The sequence below is a fragment of the Schistocerca nitens genome, chromosome 1 (assembly GCF_023898315.1).
Source record: "Schistocerca nitens isolate TAMUIC-IGC-003100 chromosome 1, iqSchNite1.1, whole genome shotgun sequence".
Classification (NCBI taxonomy): domain Eukaryota; kingdom Metazoa; phylum Arthropoda; class Insecta; order Orthoptera; family Acrididae; genus Schistocerca; species Schistocerca nitens.
Window position 1 is genome coordinate 599,368,652 of NC_064614.1, and position 23,798 is coordinate 599,392,449.

The 23,798-nt window shown below is 42.9% G+C and overlaps 2 protein-coding genes across 5 annotated transcripts in view; both read right to left on the reverse strand.

Annotated features, from left to right (window-relative positions):
• Positions 1-23,798, reverse strand: part of LOC126256324 (cuticle protein 21-like) — a 187,833-nt gene that overhangs the window by 40,534 nt on the left and 123,501 nt on the right. The window lies entirely within an intron of this gene.
• On the reverse strand, positions 4,700-15,291 carry LOC126256481 (cuticle protein 21-like). Of its 2 annotated transcripts, none has more exons than XM_049955488.1 (4): positions 15,213-15,291; positions 13,195-13,324; positions 9,334-9,864; positions 4,700-4,963 (listed from the first exon to the last, which is right to left on the reverse strand). In XM_049955488.1, exons 1-4 carry the CDS (start codon positions 15,222-15,224, stop codon positions 4,839-4,841), a joined length of 798 nt encoding a protein of 265 aa, XP_049811445.1. In that variant the 5' UTR covers positions 15,225-15,291; the 3' UTR covers positions 4,700-4,838. The 2 variants fall into 2 exon arrangements, with proteins under 2 accessions (XP_049811445.1, XP_049811444.1); XM_049955487.1 differs by having other exon boundaries at positions 9,334-9,948.

A 23,798-nucleotide genomic window follows, 5' to 3' on the forward strand; every position in this document is an offset into this window, starting at 1 on the left:
GGTCGGCGGAAGGTGCACGTGCCCGTCGACCTGGGACCGGACCGCAGCGACGCACGGATGCACGCCAAGACCGTAGGATCCTACGCAGTGCCGCAGGGGACCGCACCGCCACTTCCCAGCAAATTAGGCACACTGTTGCTCCTGGGGTATCGGCGAGGACCATTCGCAACCGTCTCCATGAAGCTGGGCTACGGTCTCGCACACCGTTAGGCCGTCTTCCGCTCACGCCCCAACATCGTGCAGCCCGCCTCCAGTGGTGTCGCGACAGGCGTGAATGGAGGGAAGAATGGAGACTTGTCGTCTTCAGCGATGAGAGTCGCTTCTGCCTTGGTGCCAATGATGGTCGTATGCGCGTTTGGCGCCGTGCAGGTGAGCGCCACAATCAGGACTGCATACGACCGAGGCACACAGGGCCAACACCCGGCATCATGGTGTGGGGAGCGATCTCCTACACTGGCCGTACACCACTGGTGATCGTCGAGGGGACACTGAATAGTGCACGGTACATCCAAACCGTAATCGAACCCATCGTTCTACCATTCCTAGACCGGCAAGGGAACTTGCTGTTCCAACAGGACAAAGCACGTCCGCATGTATCCCGTGCCACCCAACGTGCTCTAGAAGGTGTAAGTCAACTACCCTGGCCAGCAAGATCTCCGGATCTGTCCCCCATTGAGCATGTTTGGGACTGGATGAAGCGTCGTCTCACGCGGTCTGCACGTCCAGCACGAACGCTGGTCCAACTGAGGCGCCAGGTGGAAATGGCATGGCAAGCCGTTCCACAGGACTACATCCAGCATCTCTACGATCGTCTCCATGGGAGAATAGCAGCCTGCATTGCTGCGAAAGGTGGATATACACTGTACTAGTGCCGACATTGTGCATGCTCTGTTGCCTGTGACTATGTGCCTGTGGTTCTGTCAGTGTGATCAAGTGATGTATCTGACCCCAGGAATGTGTCAATAAAGTTTCTCCTTCCTGGGACAATGAATTCACGGTGTTCTTATTTCAATTTCCAGGAGTGTATTTCGTAGCTGCAAAGCGGCACCTTGGCAGTCAGCCATGCATCGACAGCAGGCTCGAGCACCAGAAACGTTTAAGGGATTTATGGAAGTTACCTGTGGTAGACAGGAGCCAGTCAGGCTTGTAAACTCATGATACCTGTATATTCATTACGGTAAAATTAGAAGTTTCAAAAGGAAAAAGTCAATACATAACCGACGCACATAAGACAGTGCACAGCAAGATGAGCCTAGATTTTCAGGAGGTATTCTCTGTATTGTTATAAAGTCATCCTTTAGAATGCTGGTCTACCCTGTGTGATTCGCAACTGAATAACAATGGCTCGGCATTTATGCTATAGGATCGCATCACACATTCTTATATTCTCGTGTTCTTACTAACAGGTCCATGTAGTCTACCCTGCAAATTAATATAACTGTTTCACGATCTGTTACTCGTTTCCGTGGCCAACGTCGCCAATGCGCGCCTGTGCGGTGGCGCTCGACCCTCGGAGGCAAATGGATCGAATCCTTGTGGTGGATGAAATTATCTGTACCAGTATTTGGCCGACAGGGGCCAAAGAGGTGGTGATGTAAGGTTTCTGACCACCAGTGTTTGCGCTAATGTGCTGGATTACATTCCAAATATCTCCGCAGTGTCTCGTGGAGTGAGGGTATGGGACACTGTTGATGGTGATCCGTCGGTCGGATGGGGACTTTAAACTTGGCGGTCACCTTTGAGCTATTCGAGAAGTGTAGGCTACGTGCCGGCACCAGATTTCACTTTCTCTCTTCCCTTATCATCTTCAACATTAACATGACTCTACACTACACTACACCACACATACGCACACCGATTGCAGCCACCCACGCATAACAGAAACGCTTATGCGCGTAACTCTCATACTTCGCGAAGGAATTCTTCATTTGTGTGGCCACAGTGTCCGTAGTTGCTTTACAACTCTTGAAAGTATTTTTGTTCTGTCATTGCAACTACAAAAGTGCGTGATTTTTTCACCAGTTGCGTTCCGCTTTATTGAGGTAAAGCATCATCAGTGGTGGAGATTTTCGCTTGATTTCTCGCTTACATTGGGAAACGCCGTCTGCTAACACATCGTTGCTTTCCCGCATTAGACACATAATTTTGCTCTCTTATATTGAATTGTTCTGCACCACTATGCATTTCTTATGTTTTTCATAACACACTTTTATGCACGCCATTGTATCTGTTTGTTTTGTACTTTTAACCACTTTGTAGTGCTGCAGAACAACTAAATATTAGATCAAAATTATCAATGTGTAACCCAGAAAAGCAACCATGTGTTAGCAGATGGTATTTCCCGATGTAAGCGAGATATCAAGCGAAAATCTCCACCACTGGTGATGCTTTACTTCAATAAAGCGAAACGCGTCTGATGAAAAAAAAATCACGCATTTTTGTAGTTGCAATGACAGAACAAAAATACCCACAAGAATTCGCGAAGGAAGGGCGCCTGCGGGCGCGAAGGGTAGGGAAAACCTTTCCCATTATGCTGCTGAACCTCTCCTTTGGGGTCTCCAATCCATTCATGTCATGCGACTTAACTTTACGGGATCTACTTATCAATCATAGCACACAACTCGTAAGAGTAAGTGGGACATAATGAATAGTTTAACTGAATAATCTGATTTATTCATTACCCGTATAGAAGCGAACAAAACCGGCCACATAAATGTTATTAATTCCAGCCAGTTGTAGCTCCTCAAGTACTTTTTGATCGGATTATATCAAGTTGCAAATGCATCTACTTTTTCCTTTTTTAGTCACTAGTTTGCAAAATTCGGCCTTTAACAATTTGATTTTACTCATGCTGGGTTCTTTAGCCTTGTTTGTATTTTTAGTAGTCAACAAATGTGTTCGTTTCGTTTTATCGGGCCAGTAGCCCCTGTACACCTGTCTCTTTCAATACTTCTGAGAAAAAGGCATCTTAACAGACGGACGAACAGAGAAGCAGTTAGAAAAAAAAAAAAAAAAACCAACCGTGTGATATAATCATAAATTCAGAATTTTCGGGTTTTTTATTTTACTTGTAGTGAAAACCTTGTTTCTTGCCAAATTTCATGATTCCAGGCTAATGGGAAGTATCTTATAGGTTTGTTTGAGTGAATTGGCGATATCAAAACATGTGACGTAAATGGCCGTATCGTTTGCTTAAATTGACTTAGAAGCTGACATTACAACACCATGGGATCGTAGACCATAGTATGTGACATAAATGTCAATCTGATACGTCTGCTAATTCCTGAGGAAAATGGGTCTTAACAGACGGACGGACAGCTTTCGACATATAAGTTTTCGGAATGCATAGCTTTCATATTATCGAACTGATTTAAAATTGTACACTAAGTTGAACAGGTTTCAAATGTAGTCGACTACGTAACTGTACAATTGTAATTTTTATTACCTAGACCTCAAGGTTACTCGACTGTGTTATTTATAAACCTATCAGATTACCGCTCGCCGCTTCGCTCGCGTAGACTATATAGTCTGCGTAGAATTCTTTCGTTATTCTTTGATCGAATTTTTGTAGGTCACAAACAACACCTTCGAAACTTTTCACGCTAGTTAAGACCATAGAAATATGGTCTTTTCCGAATGTACTTCTGACCTAAAGCGAGTCTGGCAGATGAGGTCGAAGGTTTTTGTTACTCATGCCTTTTGTATTCTTGTGCTGATATTTCCATAGAAACAAATTTCTTCGTATCTAACCGAGAAGTCGAATACCAGTTTTCAAAGATGTAGCTTTGAAAAGGCTTTAGTAGCTCTTTAATAATAATTTATTTTAAAAAGTACTTTCATCCTTTTTCTTACCCCTAGTGGTTGAATTTGCAAAAATGCTGAAATTACTGACTGAAAAACCAAATACAAATTTTCGTACCTGTAGATTCAAAATTGTCTTAAAAGGAAATATTTTTAAAAAGCATTTCCTTCCCTATTTCACACCCTTAGGTGCGCAATTTCGAAAAACCCTTTCCTAAACGTTGCCTACCGAATAAAATGAACACCCTTTCCAAATTTCAAGTTCCTATCCGTAGTGGTTTGTGCTGGGCGGTGATAGTCAGTCAGGACATTGCCTTTTATGTATGTAGATTACCACATAATGCTTTTGTTCCATCACTGAAGCCTTATCTAATCAGTCACGTAGGTAGGCCTACAGCGGCAACTAGTGCAAAAAGTCTGTGAGGTTGTTGGTTGCAACTAATTAAATCTTATCATTTTTAAAAGTTATCTTTACGTCAATTTTCTTTTCCTGTTTAGCTGATTGATATGTCAGAATGGATTTCTTTCTAAGGAATATTCAGTAATAAAGTAAGAGTTAAAGGAGAGACGAGAGGGTAAAACTGTATTTCAGACTGTTTGTTATCTGCAATGAAAATGCCTGACGACGTAGTGCCTATTCCTAGAACTGCATCATGTTAAGTGCAAAAGGACTCTACTAAATGATGCTGATCACATCAGAAAATAATGAAGACTTTGTAAGAACACAATCGTCATCCCATTCCCACATCTTATGCCTTGGTTCATTATATTACTTTCCTTATCTACGTTGAGAGTTAAAAAGCAATTGCCATCGTAAAGTTAATATGCACAAGACAAATGTCCTTCATATTATCAGTCTCTTACATCGAGAGGGAACACAGATTAAAGGAGTACAACATTTAAGTCAAGTCTGATAATTTTATTTTTGTATAAATATTGCAGTGATTTGTAAATATGTACATTTGTATTGCTACAAGCGAGCCGTTTTCGTACTACATATCGGCGGTGACATTTGCGGGGTCCAGCTGGGGAGGCCACTAATAGTGGACATTGGCGTGGGGCGTTGCGATGGCGGAGTGTGCAGTCTTCAGAGGCGCTCCGTAGACTCCAGCAGCGGACGCTGGAGACAGCAGGGAGCGCGCCGCTCCAGGAACTATGCCTCCTGAAACAACAGCAACAGACACTGCGGTAATTTGAAGATACCAGTTTTACACCCACCTGCAGCAGGATCACAACGCTTCTGGTACATTATTGCCAACACTGAACTGAGCTAACAGAGCGCTTTAAGTTGTGGATTATTTTATTTACTATTAGCTGTCGAGCATAAAAAATATTAACGTGGTCCAAATCGTTTTGTTGATCTCGAATGCGTTGGTAACTGGCTAAGTCCTTAAAACACACAAGTGTTAGTTAATGTGAAAAAAAACTAACCTTTTGCTGCTGTAGAAGCCTACGTCCCTGTGATGAACAGGAAATAACAAAACAATACTCACAAACATAGAGTGTTTGTAGACAGTCATGAGTAACAAACAGAGGACAGGAATCAACGTCTGGAAACACTATCCTGTGACGCTGCAACTTGGCATCCCTTTCAGCAGCTGTCTCGGGTTTTTGCGCTGAAGGACCGTAAGCAGCAGTTACGCAATGGAATTGTCAGCATTCAGGACAACGTTAGGTGGCATCTGATTCATCCGCGCCTGTCTCAGCACCGCAGAGAACGAGCTCGATTTTGCTGTTGAAAGGGTGGTCTAACTTCAGGTACTGTCCTTTATAACTACCACATTAACAACCCCAGTTTGTTCCGTAAGACGCCCTCTGCAAGCAGTCGCTGCTGTTGGCATTGTTTTGACACATCTTGTTTATCACGCTGGTGTGGACTTGGGTTTGGAAATGAAAACTACAGTTGATGGTATAATACGTTTTGACAAATTATGTTCACACTGATTTGAAATTGGATAGCCTATAATGGTGAAAAGATGTCATTATTTCCATCGTAAGAGTATCAACTTCCCTGACATTCCATGCTCTAATGGGTAGATGATATTACTAGAACTACAGATAAATTGGGAGACATCTACTACGAGAAAACGTACGGAAAGACAGCAGAGGTAGGCCAGAACTACGCGTTACGTTTAGCACAATTGTAATTTGTCAACTTCTGATCTTTTCACAGTGCTTTATGTGCTGATGCATAATTTATTGGGCTAAGAACAAACAGTATTTTGAATAAGTTTGGAATACATTGTTTGACGGCTGCATCCAACAGCTATCGTGACAAACATCAAACGAAATAAATATTTTTAGACTTCATGGCTACAAACAGAGGCCATCTTTTCGTGAGAGTCGCTAATGAGAGGGATTGGCGACCGTGTTGCTATTACTTGCCGGCCGCTGTGACCGAGCGGTTGTAGGCGCTTCAGTCCGGAACCGCGCTGCTGCTGTGGTCGCTGGTTCGACTCCTGCCTCGGGCATGGATGTGTGTGATGTCCTTAGGTTTATTAGATTTAAGTAGTTCTAAGTCTAGGGGACTGATGACCTCAGATGTTAAATCCCACAGTGCTTAGAGCCATTTGAACCATATTTTGCTATTACAGGAATGAAGAAGACCAAATGAAAAACGACCATCAAGAAATACGGGAGAATATTTGTGTTTGGTCGAACTAGTAGACAAGCACTATCATCTTCTTAAAACGAGAACTGAAAACTATTTGTTCATAATCTGGCAAACGCAGAACGATTGTGTCTGAAGCTGAAAGACTTCAGAGATTGCGGTCTAGATAAATATATGCCTAGTAAAATAGTAAGAGCCGAAAAAGTTCATCTTGGTTTAACGGCCCCTTTTGGAGAATGATGTGAAAACAGATCTTCCTAAACTCTCTCTGAAGAAGAGACTAAGAGCGAAAATCTAATAGCAACTCAGGCAATCGTAAGATGTGACAGCCCTTAACCCTAAAATAAATTCCACAGTCAGATACTATGGGAAAATCTATCGGTTGATCCTAGAAAGTTCTTCTCACACGTAGAACCAGTGAATGGACGCAAACCTTCTATTGAGTCTTTCGTGGATTCGTCTGGTGCTGAAACCAGACACAGCTGACTGAAAGCGAAAATATTAAATTCCACATTTAAAAACGTATTTAAGGATGAAGATGGTACCGTATCATTGTTTGAACTCCACACAAACTCAAAAATCTGAAATATTAATATTAACCCCCTGTTAGCAAACAACAATTAATCTATATGACAAAGCATATGACTCCCAAAGGAAAGAATCCAGTCAGATCGAGAAAAATAAGAAAAGACAATATTTTAAAATCCCACTTTTGTTATGTGGAATGTGTTATTAGTTTTAACTGTGACAAAGACGTTGAGAAGAAAGTTAATAAATATCAAGCTATATATGGAACGACTGGAAGAACTTGGGAACGAGAACAAGAAATGAAACACAAATGAAATTCTACAAAGTTATGGCTGTACCTACTCTCGTATATGGTTCAGAGGCATAGACAGTAACAACACAAAACAAAACAAAAAACAAAAAACAAAAAAAACACTTATGCGAGCAGTAGAGATGAAGTTCATATGTAAGGGACTGTAATAAAATGGGTAAAATAAGAAATGAAATGGTAGGATCAGATCTAAAAATCTGTTAATGACAAGTTAGAAGGGAGTAGAATGAAATGGAAGGATCAAGTTGATATAATGACAGAAAATAGATTGTCACAACAGATAATGAATTATCGGCTGACTGGAAACAGAACTAGATAGACCTTGTAAGAGATCATTGAATGGGTGACAGACTGGAGCGTGTCACTGCAATACCTAATCCTTGAAAGGAGATGATGATGATGATAAAGCATAATTAAGACTACTTAAAATGGACAAGGTACTCGGGCTTGATAGTATCCCAGTTAGATTTTACATCAAATACTCTACGGATTTAGCTCCTTTCGTAGCTCATATTTATCTCTTGCAGAACCGTTAGTTCCACGTGACTGGAAAAGAGCGCAGACCGCTCCTATTTACGAAAAGAGCAAAATATTGAACCACAGAATTCTAGATCAACATCATCCAGGGTAGGTGCTCATCTCGGAAATGGTTCGATTTTTTGGAGTCCTTATGAAGGAGGCGTGACGATAGACATCAAACGAATTCAGATAAGCGCTGGTAGGATCGTAAAACGTTAATATAGCATTTAAGAAATTGTAACAGAAACCTTTGATGGAATCCTAGAAAGAAAGACAACGTACTTCTCACGAAAATCTGGTGGCTCCCATGTTTGAACAACTGACCATTATGCTGGTACTATGTAACTTTCGTTGGGATCGTAAGAGTTAGCTAAGAATCATTAGGACATTTACAGAGGCGTACTGTCAATCTTCTCTCTCTCAGTAAGGGGAAGAAGTGTGCCATACTTGCTGCAAGCCAATGTGATTGTGTTTGTATTTGTGTTTATAGATGTAATAATTGGTCTACAAATTGCCTGTGGTGATTTACTTTTTGGGACAGAAGTTACAGGCTTGTGATTGTTTTCGTAATTTTTCCAGAGAAGTTGCTCTTATATAGACACTGAGTCTCACATTTCCTGTTTCTCCATTATCAATGGGCCCACAGACAAGGCATTACATTCCAACTACCAACACATGTGAGTAATTTCTGTTCAGTATACTGACATTTCGAAATGTTGATGTGTGTGAAATCTTATGGGACTTAACTGCTAAGGTCATCAGTCCCTAAGCTTACACACTACTTAACCTAAATAATAGATGTAATAATAGATGTAATAATTGGTCTACAAATTGCCTGTGGTGATTTACTTTTTGGGACAGAAGTTACAGGCTTGTGATTGTTTTCGTAATTTTTCCAGAGAAGTTGCTCTTATATAGACACTGAGTCTCACATTTCCTGTTTCTCCATTATCAATGGGCCCACAGACAAGGCATTACATTCCAACTACCAACACATGTGAGTAATTTCTGTTCAGTATACTGACATTTCGAAATGTTGATGTGTGTGAAATCTTATGGGACTTAACTGCTAAGGTCATCAGTCCCTAAGCTTACACACTACTTAACCTAAATTATCCTAAGGACAAACACACACACTCATGCCTGAGGGAGGACTCGAACCTCCGGCGGGACTAGCCGCACAGTCCATGACAGCAGCGCCTTAGACTGCTCGGCTAATCCCGCCCTGATTTCGACATGAAAAGCGCCAAAGAGGTATCAGTGAAAACGGCCATAAGGTTCGTCGGTTGTTCCAACCCAGCCCCTAAATGCCACACAAACGTCATTTACTCCACTAAAAAGACCTGCAACATCTGATTAATCTACTATTTTTGTACATTTAAGTAACATATTTCCATGCACATATACTTTGTTCTCTCTTCTTTACAAGAGAAAATTCAGTAACTGTTTGGAACTGAATCCAGAATCAAGTCTTTCAGTCTTATAACCATGCAGCAGAATAACTTTAGAAACTGCGGTCTTAGAAGATTGAAGATACAGCGGTACAAACATCACAATTACAAACCTGGAAGGATGTTTCGAGCAGCGCCAGCCCCAGGAACGACAGCAGCTCCCAGAGGGGCTGGCCCAGTTGGGACACCATCCTTGGAGACGACAGCATTAAAACCTGCACCAGGGGCAGCCGTGTACTGCACTGTGCGGACGCTGCCGTCGGGCTCGACCAGGCTGTAGCTGCCCTCCACCACGTCGCCGCTGCGGCTCTCCTGCTGCTGCTTGGCGTCGCCGGTCAGGGCGTCGCTGACGCTGTAGCTGAAGCTGTACTGCGGGTTGGGGTCGTAGTACGGGTCAGCCAGCTCGGCGGGCAGCCCACCGGCCAGGCGGCCCAGACCACCGGCGTAACGTGCAGCACCGAGACCGGCGTAGCCAGGGGCGAGACCAGAGTAGCCTGGAGCTACACCAGCGTAACCAGGGACGGCACCTGAGTAGCCAGGGCCGAGGCGAGAGTAGGCACCACCAACACCGGCACCAGGGTAGGCGCCTGCTAGAGCTCCAGAGTAGCCAGGAGCATAACCACCAAGTCGACCTGCAGGTAAGCCTGCAGCAGACAGTCTGGCCCTAGCTGCTGCTGCTGCAGCAGCGGCAGCGGCAGCGGTTGAAGCAGCAGCACTCCCAGACAGACCTGCTTGCAAAGCAATGAGTTCAGTGTCGCACCTAACTGTGTCGTAAGTCACACTTCCTTCCTTGTACACTACTGTCTGTCTAGAGTAGCAGCCAATAGTCAGGTACATTTGGATAAAAGGCATGTTAAAGGAATGTCCATCTTCAGCCACTGGCATTGCACACATTATTGAATCGCAGCTGACAATTCACACATTAAATGCATTGTATCTGGGGCCAGTATACAGAGTGGTCAGAGGCAGTCTGAAAATCTGGCGAGGATATTATAGGGTAGGGCGCGCTGAGAAGCAATTATTAAGAAAAAAATCGATACATTGCGCCATTTCCGAGTTAATTAGCGTTGAAGTTAGGCTGTCTTATAGTGGCATGCCCAAATAGCCCATCAGAGTCGGTGTCGCCAAACATTATTCTTCATCTGGTTTACTACAACTGAAGAAGAAAGCAATACAAAAATAAGGCATAGAGGGATAGTAAGGACCAAACCCCTGCTAAAGGCGGAGCTGTGTCATGCTCTATTGTCTAAAATATGAGAACACCTGACACTAACTGTGTCTGGTGGGCTGCTTGAATTTGTGCAGGTAATGATCTGACTGGCTAACTTCAATGCTAATTAACTCAGAAACGGCCCAATGTACCGATTTTTATCAATTACTTCTCAGCATATCCTATCCTGAAACAATCTTCAGATTGTTTCTGACCACCGGGTAAAATTTTCCACAGTTTTACTTACTTAATTTGCCTTGGGAAAAAGATTAGATTTTTTAAAAATGTATCATGTTATTAAAGTCAATTTAAACAGATAGTATCTGATCTCAAGTGTGTTGTTTTGAACTCCTTTGTAAAATAGTCACCAATCTGAATGTCGACCCGAAGCCCATGCTATTAGGGAGCGATTCATGAAGAACGTTGCACATGCAGTCCCAAGATGAAACTACTGCACAAGAAGACAGGCGCATGGTCAGAAGAGAGTAGGTGTCCTGAGTTCACTACAGACACTATTCTGATGCGTTAAGGACAAAAGATGCATCACAGTGTGGGAGTGAAATGGCGTAGCAATTGGGAACATACTCCCAAGATGAAAGTTGCGAAACAGTACGATTTTTGTTTGTAGAACGTCTAAATTGCACACAAATTCACCATGCAATTCTAGTGGCGTATGAATCAAATGCAATATCCAAATCAAAACTAGTGAAATGGTGACAACTAAAGAACATCTGGTGGGGGGGGGGGGGGGCGGGGCTCATTTTCCAGCGATAACGACGTTAGCCCAGCGGTTTCTCGAATGTCTCCATGACCATGGGTCAGATTCCTTTCGTCAGGGGATTTGAAAGATTGGTAGATCTTTATCATCGTAGTTTACAGTCACTGGCCGTTAAAATTGCTACACCACGAAGATGACGTGCTACAGACGCGAAATTTAACCGACAGGAAGAAGATCCTATCATATGCAAATGATTAACTTTTCAGAGCATTCACACAAGGTTGGCGCCGGTCGTGACACCTAAAACATGCTGACATGAGGAAAGTTTCCATCCGACTTCTCATACACAGAGAGCAGTTGACCGGCGTTGCCTGGTGAAACGTTGTTGTGGTGCCTCGTGTCAGGAGGAGAAATGCGTACCATCGCGTTTCCGACTTTGATAAAGGCCTGATTGTAGCCTATCGCGAATGCGGGTAACGTATCGCGACATTGCTGCTCGCGTTGGTCGAGATCCAATGACTGTTAGCAGAATATGGAATCGGTGGATTCAGGAGGGTAATACGGAACGCCGTGCTAGATCCCAACGGCCTCGTATCACTAGCAGTCGAGATTACAGGCATCTTATCCGCATGGCTGTAACGGATCGTGCAGCCACGTCTCGATCCCTGAGTCAACACATGGGGACGTTTGCAAGACAACAACCATCTGCACGAACAGTTCGACGACGTTTGCAGCAGCATAGACTATCAGCTCGGAGACCATGGCTGCAATTATCCCTGACGCTGCATCACAGACAGGAACGCCTGCGATGGTGTACTCAACGACGAACGTGGGTGCGCGAATGGCAAAACGTCATTTTTTGGATGAATGCAGGTTCTATTTACAGGATCATGATGGTCGCATCCGTGTTTGGCGACGTCGCGGTGAACGCACATTGGAAGCGAGTATTCGTCATCGCCATACTGACGTATCACCCAGCGTGATGGTGTGGGTTGCCATTGGTTACACGTCTCGGTCACCTCTTGTTTGCATTGACGGCACTTTGAACAGTGGACGTTACATTTCAGATGTGTTACGACCTGTGGCTCTATCCTCCATTCGATGCCTCAGAAACCCTACATTTCAGCAGGATAATGCACGACCACATGTCGCAGGTCCTGTACGGGCCTTTCTGGATACAGAAAATGGTGGACTGCTGCCCTGGCCAGCACATTCTCCAGATCTCTCACCAATTGAAAACGTCTGGTCAATGGTGGCGGAGCAACTGGCTGGTCACAATACGCGAGTCACTACTCTTGAAGAACTGTGGCATCGTGTTGAAGCTGCATGAGCAGCTGTACCTGTACACGCCATCCAAGCTCTGTTTGACTCAGTTCCCAGGCGTATCAAGGCCGTTATTACGGCCAGAGGTGGCTGTTCTGGGTACTGATTTCTCAGGATCTTTGTACCCAAATTGCGTGAAATGTAATCACATGTCAGTTCTAGTATAATATATTTGTCCAATGAATACTCGCTTATCATCTGCATTTCTTCTTGGTGTAGCAATTTTAATGGCGATTAGTGTAGTATCATGTATGTCACTTTGAAGTGTACTGCAATGTTAAAAACATTACACGGCTTGCCACAGTACTTTGTTACTTCCTTTCTGATGTCCCACTGTAACTAGTCACTCTACATTTCAAGGAGATATGCCATTATCTTCTTCCACATTGTAATGTGACGTTGTATAGGAGTATAAAAATTGAATGTTTAGTTGAAACACGAAACAAATAGAAACGCAGAACATAACAAATAAACGTGCAGTAAACCTTTACCGTACGTAGGTGTAGGTTACTGGAAGACTTGTCGGAGCAATGAAGAGCACAGTACGCAGCATAAATTGTCACAAAGTATCCACCACAATGAATGAATTACGAGCATGTGCGTATTAAAGCACTCCATAGAGTGATGGCTGTAAAACCTCGGTGGAGCGGCCCCAAAACTCTTTATTGCCGGAGCGTTAAAGCAAATACAGTCACTTCATCAAGAGGAATTTTCCAACGTTACCTGTGAGTCCGAGTCCTGCGTTGTAGGGCAGCGCACCACGCAGGGCGGGGGCTGCCGAGTAGGAGACAGCGGGGGAACCCAGGTACCCTGCGTTCGCTGCACCCAGCAACGCGCATGCGCACAGCAACACCTGAAACAGGACACCCAATGCATCCATCACGTCTTTATATAAAAGTTATGCTACTCTGATTAACATAGCACCGCCTACCAATAAGTAGCTGTACATACATTCGTTTGCGAAGTTGTTTCATTCCTACATTCAAAGATAAAACATAATTTCCTGTGAATCGTAACATAAAGAATTACAACGCTAACAAGTAGACGTTTTGTAATGTTTTTCGATACTCTTGCAAACGAACACTTTCTGTATGCTTGGCATTTTGTTAGATGCAATCTTTTATCAATAGTTTCTCATTGCTACTACTGACCCCCCGCCCCCCCCCCCCCCCCCGAATAGTTACAGAATGAATACATTTTTGAGCTGAAACTGTGTTATCCTCTTGTTTATAATTGTTCGCATTTTTAAGGTTGAAGTAAGAGACCGTCTCTGAGCTTGTAACAGATTTACATATGTGTTTTGCGAATGACGACACTAAACTGCCGTAGCGTTGTGGTCTAGCATTTGGGGTTACGTTGAACTTTCTGGTAACTAAGTCACCAATCCGATAATTAATGAAGAGGGACTCGTTCACCTGCACCACGAGGTTGCTAATTTCGTGTCGAGGGGGTGCACATATTATTATTGATAAGGTTTTGAACATAGTCAGAGTGACAGATTACCAGAGGAAAAAACGAAATGCACAATATCTCAGACACAAGTTTCCACACTTTCTATACCACAACGACGCAGCTGGTAGTTACAAGGTGGAGATTACCGCAAGGAAACTTATGAATACACAATATGGAAAAACAATTAGTTAAGGCTGCACGTATGCGACAATCACTACACAGTTCCTATTCACTCTCTCGTTCTCATAATATTATAATTGTCTAGAATTTGAGGTACCGTCATGTTGGTAGAGCACAGTTTCGGAGTAGGCAGAAGTTCATATTATCGTAGGGCTCAGTGTAAGAGGGAACCAAAGCGTAATTTGTAGCTATGGATTTAGATCGTCCCTTTGGCAGCCACTATCCTGACGAAGAAAATAAAGAATTTTGTAGAAGGATTAGAGTCTTATAGTAGTTTCAGTTGACATTTCTTATAGATCAGCTCAGCGTAGTTGGTGGGGGATTTTAGTTCAGTATAGTACGATTATGTTATACTGTTACAAAAAGGTGAAAAATTGAGGGTGAAAAGCCATTAAAATTCAATATGGTCGTCAGCAGAAATAGCTTGAATGAGACTGAGATGATTAGAGCTTCGACCAATTACTGTAGAGATTGAAAGAAATGGTAATGACCTTTCTGCTTGAGTGTTTCGCAGACGGAGAGTCATAATAATCGAAGTGAGAACATCAGTAGCAAATAGGCACCGATTATCAGAATTTTCAACTGAAGATGCGCACATGAAGATGAATAAGTTATTTTGAGTCGACGCCTGAAACAGTGTGCGGAAAGAAAAAAATGAGTGCTAGATAAAGAGAAAGAGAGGAAATTAGAAGAGTGTGAAATGCGGTGCTATTGAAAGACGCTATACTTGAAATTATGGAGTGGCCGAGCGATTCTAGGCGCTTCAGTCTGGAACCGCGCGACCGCTACGGTAGCAGGTTCGAATCCTACCTCGGGCATGGATGTGTGTGATGTCCTTAGGTTAGTTAGGTTTAAGTAGTTTTAAGTTCTAGGGGCCTGACGGCCTCAGCTGTTAAGTCTCATAGTGCCCAGAGCCATTTGAGCCATTTGATTATTCTGCGTATCCGTGTAGTCATTCAGAATCTACATAGTTACTTCAATAAGCTTTATTTGATGTGTGCCACAACCGATCTGAGAATAACAAATTCGCATCCACCAGCTCAAACGAGTATCTCTTGTAAATCTCGTGTATATACAAACTGCCTGTAGGTCTACTCCCAGAGCCTCACCTGGAGAACCATGTCGGCGTGTGGAGACGACCGGTGGGCGACTGGCCCCTGCTGCAGCAGGCAGCCTTTTTATAGTGACAGAGCAGGGCAGAGCCTCCATCTGCCCCCGCCGGGGATCTTTGAGTGGCAGACCGGACGGCGGTGACGCAACACCTGGTAGGCGGAATCTGGAATCTGGTTCGCCGCATCTGCCACGCCCCGCGACCTCTCGCACCGTCCGGCAGCCGATCTCGTTCTTCTGCCTCCGGCGTTTGGAAAGGGAGGTGACCTTGGCTTTTCACTCTGCTACTGAAAGGAAGATGGGGAGCGCTCAGCGTCACTGTCATGTCGGACCTAATGGTAGGGAAAGGTGAGGTAAACTGGCCAGGGCAGGTAACGTGGCCATTGCACATTTTTTGCCCTGAATAGTGCTGCTGCGTACCGAGAGGTCGCCAAACTAATTTTAATACACACCATTATTGTCCTCTGTAAATATGGCAAAGGAAGTTTGTTCTATCATTTTGTAGTAAACACAATTCTGATTTTGAGTCGTTAATATAACGTAAGTGATTTATATTATTCGCGTTACCGCAAATATACGCAGAGTAATACATTTTTAGACTATCAAAGTTCAAGCAGTTCTTTTGGTTCGCAAATGTCTTCCTTGTTGCTTCTTTCTGTTTGATAGTTTCATCTACAAACCACTAACACCCAGATGGCGTCTAGTCGGGAAAAGTGGTCACACTACTCGTCGGAAAATGTGGCCAAAATGTTTACCCCAACAAGGGCTACTTCCTGCAACATGTCACGCATATCACTACAGATCAGACTAACTTTTAAATTATCCCACATATTACGCATATTACAACAGTTCAGAATAACTCCTAAATTATTTTATATACAAAGCTAACCTGCGTCTTTCTATCGCTTTGTGACGATTGTGGATTAGTTAATCTTTTGTTCTTTAAAACCGCCTCTGTTCTATTACATTTACCTCAAAACAAAAATCGAATTAAATACGATCTTCTGCAGCCTCATGGCCTTGCTTCACAATCTATGGCATCAAGATAAACAGAAACATGTCCGCAAATCAGAAAACAAACAGGGGATTCTCTTGCAATAGCACCGAATAAAAGCCCTTTTCACTTCCGGTTAATTACGACTGAAATGAACGGTATACCTAAAGTCCCCTGTTGTGATCCTAAGGCCTAATCGCCAATGCTCTGTGCTTTTAGCAGTGACGATAAGAAAATGAACTTCGATAAAAGTAAAATGTAAATAAAGAATGAAATGGAATCACTGTTATTCGAAAAATATGGAAAGAAAGTTACCAGTTTCGTTACTGAATAAAGAAAATTAACTTTCAGCAGCTGAAATGAGAAAAATTACTGTTTCTGTAATTACTGATTCGTGTTACTGGTGGATTTGTGCAAGAAGACTTGGTTTGTTGTCAGGTGAAAATAGAACGAAATTGTTAAATGTTACGTTAGCACAGCTTCAAATGGATATGTCACAGTGGTCAAAAACTTTTCAATTAAATCGTAAACCATGGAAACAATTTAGTAATGCCTAGATAACAACGAAATTTCACTAACTGTGAAGGGTTACGTAAAATACTGAAATCGTGACGTCATTCTCTGTAATGCTTCCTGTCGTTAGTTTTGTGCAGAAGGGATTTATACTTATTCATTGCCAAATGCTGTCATTTAAACAGGAGAACATCATAATGATTAGAGCCATACTCAAGAATCACTTTTATGTAATATGCAAAGCTAAGTTTCAATTGCGCAAATGAGTCTAAATTCGAGAAATGATTTTGCTGACTTATTGATCACAAATAACTTCAACTTTCACTTCAACGTATTCGCTCACTGAAAATCACTTTGTACAGTTACCATTGTTTGCTCAAGGCTTAAAAACTCTTCTGAGTGATTGCAGTTGCGTAAAATGAAAACTTATTTACCATTAAAAATACTAAAAATACAATTTATTTAATTTTAATTTTTGAGCACTGATTTTGAAATTACTGTTCAAATTACTAGGCGTAAACACATTTGTTAATTACTGTCTTGCAGACAATTGAAACTTTAATTACTGGTACTTCTTTCAGCACAGCAAAAAGTTACTCACCGATTTGTTATTGTGTCTGGCACAGTTGTTAGATCGGTTATCAAGATTTAAGTGAGTTTGAACATGGTGTTATAGTAGGCGCACGAGCGACGGGACACACCAGCTCTGACGTAGCTATGAAGTGAGGATTTTCCCCAACGACCATTTCACGAGTGTACCGTGAATATCAGGAATCCGGTAAAACATCAAATCTCCGACATCGCTGCGGCCGGAGAAAGATCCTGCAAGAACGGGCCCAACGACGTCAGAGGAGAATCGTTCAACGTGACAGGAGTGCAACTCTCCAACATATTGCTGCAGATTTCAATGCTGTGCCATCAACAAGTGTCGGAGTCCGAACCATTCAACGAAACTTAATCGATATTGGCTTTCGGAGTCGAAGGCCCACTCGTATACCTTTGATCACTGCTCGACACAAAGCCTTACGCCTCGCCTGTGCCCGCCAACACCGACATTGGACTGTTGGTGACTGGAAACATGTCGCCATGTCGGACGAGTCTCGTTTCAAATTGTATCGAGCCGATGTACATGTACCGGTATGGAGACAACCTCATCAATCCATGGACCCTGCATGTCAACAGGGGACTGTTCAAGCTGGTGGAGGTTCTGTATGGAGTGGGGAGTGTGCAGTTGGACTGACACGGGACCACTCGTGTCTAGATACGACTCTGACGAGTGACACGTACGTGAGCATACTGTCTGATCACCTGCATCCAATCATGTCCATAGTGCATTCCGACGGACTTGGGCAATTCCAGCAGAAAAATGCGACACCCCACACGTCCAGAATTGCTACTGAGTGGCTCCAGGAATACTCTTCTGAGTTTAAACACTTCCGCTGGCCACCAACCTCCCCAGACATGAACATTGTTGAGCATATCTGGGATGCCATGCAAGGTCCTGTTCAGAAGAAATCTCCACCCCTTCGTACTCTTAATGGTTTATAGACAACCCTGCAGGATTCATCGTGTTAGTTCCCTCCAGCACTATTTCAGCCATTAGTCGCGTACGTGGCACGTCGTGTTGCGCCACTGTTGCGTGTTCGCGGGGGCCCTACACGATACTAGACATGTGTACTGTTACCAGTTTCTTTGGCTCTTCAGTGTATATATGGGTGAGCATTTATAGTGTCGTGGCCATGTTGTTACGAAACGAAGGAGAAAATCAGAAAATCGAAAATGTTTTCACAAAAAATTTGCAGTATTCATAAGGGGACATAAGATAGTGGCCATGACTCGTCCTTAAAATACCGTTCTCAATGGGTTTTTTTAAGAGTGAAATAAATTTTTTTGTGGGATGATGTGTTCTTTTCTACAGAAATGGAAAGGGCATTCAGTTCTGAGTATAAAAACTATTGTACATGTATCCACTAGGGGTGATATATGTTGTGATATTGGACAAATAATACAGCAAATGGTTTTCACACATTTGATTTTACTGGGAGCCATTTACTTACAATATGTATAATTGTACACTGCATAACTGTAATTCACGTTCATATTACAATATCAGTTTAGTAAATGCTAGAGTGAAGACCATTAACTTCGATGAATTTCCGAAAACGTGTTCCAAAAGATAGTTGAACATGCATCAACATTTCTTTACTGATATCTGCAGACATATTTCGAATTTGTTGACACATATTTTCGGCTGTGTGTAGCACTTATTGATATTCTTTGCTGTTAATGGGTCCCCATAAGAAAAAGCCTGGAGACGTGAGATTAGGGCGAGCGAAATGGCCAATGGACAGGCCCACTACGTCCTATCCACCGATCACGATAATCTCTCTTTCGTATTTCTCGCGCTATAGCTGAGTAATGAGGTCGGCAATCATCGCGTTGAGACCACGTGGCACACAGTTCCTCAAGGGACGCATCTTCAAGCAACGCTGGAAGTTCTTCGTCAAAAACATTCAACATTTCTGGCCATTCAGTTGACCTCCATTGAAGTATGATCGAATGATACATAATCCCATTAAGCACCAAACATTCACACTCCACTGCCTTTGATGCTGTTTCCCGTAACCATATTGGATTTTACACTGAGGAATAATACATACCTTTTTCAATTTGTACTGGAGCTCATTGCCAAAATTTAACACGATTCTCGAAATCATCCCCGTGAAAGACTTGATGGAGACCAATGTTATACTGATGGAATTTATTATGCTTAAGTATATGAAGAACACGCCTTCGATAAATTCTCGAATCATGTTGTAATTGACGGGTACTGCAGCTAATACAGCGACTTCCGAATATTCCCCAGTAGCAGTTCTTCTTCGATAATGTTTTCTTGGTGCGACACCTCCCGATTCAGAGAATGTGGTCGCAAGTCGTTGAAAATTTCTTACAAATGTCTCTCTCCTTTGAGGACAACGTTATCCGTGTAATTTGCAAGCTGCTCCAGCGTTCGCCGGCCGGAGTGGCCGTGCGGTTCTAGGCGCTACAGTCTGGAACAGAGCGACCACTACGTCGCAGGTTCGAATTCTGCCTCGGGCATGGATGTGTGTGGTGTCCTTAGGTTAGTTAGGTTTAATTAGTTCTAAGTTCCAGGCGACTGATGACCTCAGAAGTTAAGTCGCATAGTGGTCAGAGCCATTTGAATCATTTTTGAACCAGCGTTCATACAAGCTTCTCCATAAACGTAAATAACATCAATTTTCTCATTAATCGTGTATCGAATACCCATGATTACAAACCGAAGTTGTGCTCACTGAGAACAGTATGTAATGTTCTGATAAGGTTCAAATTGGCAATGGATAAACTCATATCAACAAACCTGTAAACAAATGAGTATCGTTATTGGAATAGAAGTAAAAGATCAACAAGCGAGCTTATGTCAACAAATGAATTTGCTTCATAAAATTACAATAACAAAATAAAAACAGAGAGAGAGAGAGAGAGAGAGAGAGAGAGAAGTATTTGATGTCGTATTTGTCAAGTACCACGTCACTTATCACCCCTAGCGGATAAATGTACTACAACTTTTATATTCAAAATTGAATGCTCTTCCCATTTATAGAAGAAAACACACCATCTTCTTTTAAAAAAAGTAATTCGACCCTGAAAAAAACATCGAGAATGGCATTTTAAGGACGAATTACGGCCACTCTCTTACGTTCCTTTATGAATACTGCAAATTTTGCAAGAAAACATTTTCGATTTTCACTGTAGTTTCGGAGCAACATGGTCGCGACACCATAAATGCCTCACCCTACTGTTCCTTATTCACTGGGATTTTCTCGGATTAGTAAAAATGGGTAGGATTGAATCTACTTTGCCCGCATCTCGTGGTCGTGCGGTAGCGTTCTCGCTTCCCACGCCCGGGTTCCCGGGTTCGATTCCCGGCGGAGTCAGGGATTTTCTCTGCCTCGTGATGGCTGGGTGTTGTGTGCTGTCCTTAGGTTAATTAGGTTTAAGTAGTTCTAAGTTCTAGGGGACTGATCACCATAGATGTTAAGTCCCATAGTGCTCAGAGCCATTTGAACCATTTTTTGAATCTACTTTGGTAAACTGTCTTTGGTAGAACTGATAATCAACACTTTGAAAAATCTTGCGGCTATTCAGTCACAAAATTAACTACGATGCTGGCTAGCCGTATATAAGACTAATCAAATAACTAGTTGGATCTTAATTCGTGCTGAGTCGTCGTCGGTGCATGTAAGGCACTATTCGTTGACAATGTGTGACAATGGCTCTTCTTCTCCCAGATCCACAATAAATAAAATTCGACCCAACGTAATCTTTACGTTAATTGCTTTCCTCTTACACTGATTGTAATGTACCCGGTTAATGCCTTATACTGTGGCTGGCCACACCAAACCTCCACCGAGCCTTTACATACTTTAGGACCTCTGCCTTATGCCCACGTCTCAAAATAAAAGCCGCGTCGGTATTCTCTGCACCGTTCTCTGTACGCGACCCGACTCAAATGTTATAAATGAATCTTTTCGAAGGTAGCACTCCGCTCCAAAGAAAAATAAGAAGAGAATGTTTAACGTCAGCCTGGACGCCAACAAGCTCTAGGCTGCTTGGCTGCAAACATTTGCTGCTTGTCTACACTTCACGTAAACTGAGCTATATGAGACATGTTGCATAAACAGGAGATATTCTTCTAAACTGCCATTCTTATAAAACTGGAGTTTTGTCAAAATTCTACCCAAACTGGTTTCATCGTTTTCCGGTTTCTTCCTTGAGGAACTGGCAGTGAAGAATTTCTGTTAACTGGAGACCTTCGAGTAGACAATTTTCTATTATAGAAGGCGAACTTCCCTTCCATCGATATGAGAATGTAACGTACACCATATCCGACTAGAATCCTTGGTGTTTCCTTGAAAAACCATCAGCTTCTTTTCTTAAACTTCGACAGCGAAATGTTGATACTCGTGGAACGTCTAAGCTTATTTATTTCTTACCATTAGATATTAGATGCTTCGTGTGGAACATCTAAGTGAATAATTCATTATCACTAAATCTGATAATGCTTACAGTTATTCTTACAATCTCCTACTTATATTTCACTGACACGTTACGGCCGTCCTAGTGGCATTAGGAGTGTTTGTGTGGGCATATGATGTAATGTGAAACAAAGATTGTGGCGAATTCGTATATGCAGAACGGGTTTGCTATTATTGAGAGATGCCTTTTATTAAGTCCACAGATTGTACATACAAAAGCGTAATTCGTGAAAGTGTTACACTGAAGCGCCAAAGAAACTTGTATAGGCATCCGTATTAAAATACAGAGATATGTAAACAGGCAGAATACGGGGCTGCGGTCGGCAATGCCTAAATAAGTCAAGTGTCTGGAGCAGTTGTTAGATCGGTTACTGCTGCTAAATGGCAGGTTATCAAGATTTAAGTGAGGTTGAACGTGGTGTTACAGTGGGCACACGAGCGATGGGATACGGCATCTCCGACATAGCCATGAAGTGGGGATTTTCCCGTACTACCATTTCACGAGTATACCATGAATATCAGGTTCAAAAATGGTTCAAATGGCTCTGAGCACTATGGGACTTAACATCTGTGGTCATCAGTCCCCTAGAACTTAGAACTACTCAAACCTAACTAACCTAAGAACATCACACACATCCATGCCCGAGGCAGGATTCGAACCTGCGACCGTGAATATCAGGAATCCGGTAAAACATCAAATCTCCGGCATCGCTGCGGCCGAAGAAAGATCCTGCAAGAACGGGGCCATCGACAGCTGAAGAAAATCGTTCAACGTGACAGAAGTGCAACCCTTCCGCAAAATTGCTGCGGATTTCAATGCTGGACCATCAAAAAGTGTCAGCGTGCCAACCACTCAACGAAACATCATCGGTATGGGCTTTCAGAGCCGAAGGCCTGCTCGTGTACCCTTGATGACCACACGACACAATGCTGTGCGCCTCGCCTGTGCCCATTAACACCGACATTGGACTGAAACTTCCTGGCAGATTAAAATTGTGTGCCGGACCGAGACTCGAACTCGGGACCTTTGCCTTTCGCCGGCAAGTGCTCTACCATCTGAGCTACTTTTTTTCTTTTTACCTCCTGCACCCGAAGCAGGAATAATACCCTTTCTTTTTTGTTTTAACCACGTTTTTTGTCTTGTCAAGTGCTCTACCGACTTTTGTTTATTTTTTATTTTTTATTTTTTTTTAATTGTAAATTTTTTTCTCTGCCAATTTTTTTTATATGGAAAAAGGCGTCTTTCAGTTACGACAAACTAAATTAGAATGAACATCCGTAGCAACAACAGAACAGGAGTTCCTTCTACACTATGGAATAGAATTTGAAACTAATAGTATGATGACACATAATAAAGAAGGAAAAATGTAATCAAATCCCGCACGCCATTTCATGTGCATGGCCCATCTGCGTACAGATTCCATGTTCCAAATGGGTAAAACATTTCGCAGCGTGTGGAGCTCCATGACGGTGGTCATCCTCTGCCCGGTACTCCCCAACTGTGAGGGGGGTTATCGAAGACACTGCGCAAATAGTTCGCAAATAGTTGTCGGTATCGAGGTGTACACTCAAGTGTGCTATGACTGTCCTGGAGAAATTGCCAGTAATCAAGTACTATCTTCTCATCATCTCGAAAGAGATAGTATATGGACATGCCTTTAAACCATGTAAGAACGTGAGTCTTCGCAAGTGGGAAATAAGTATCCTCTGGACAAAGGAGGAGCCGTGGCTCAGTTGTGCGAGGCGCGATACGTATGTAGCAGGCGAGGATCTTCTGCACTAGCAGCCATACCTCTAACGCCGATCCACATGTTAAATGGAGTTCGTCAGTATCCACGAGGTGGCAACGTGGGAAAAGGTGGGAATCCGTCATCCCAATAGTGTGCAGCCTTCCAAACTTTGGAAGGTAGGAGACGAGGTACTGGGAGAAGTAAAGCTTTGAGGACGGGGCGTGAGTCGTGCTTTGGCAGCTCAGATGGTAGAGCACTTGCCCGCGAAAGGCAAAGGTCCCGAGTTCGAGT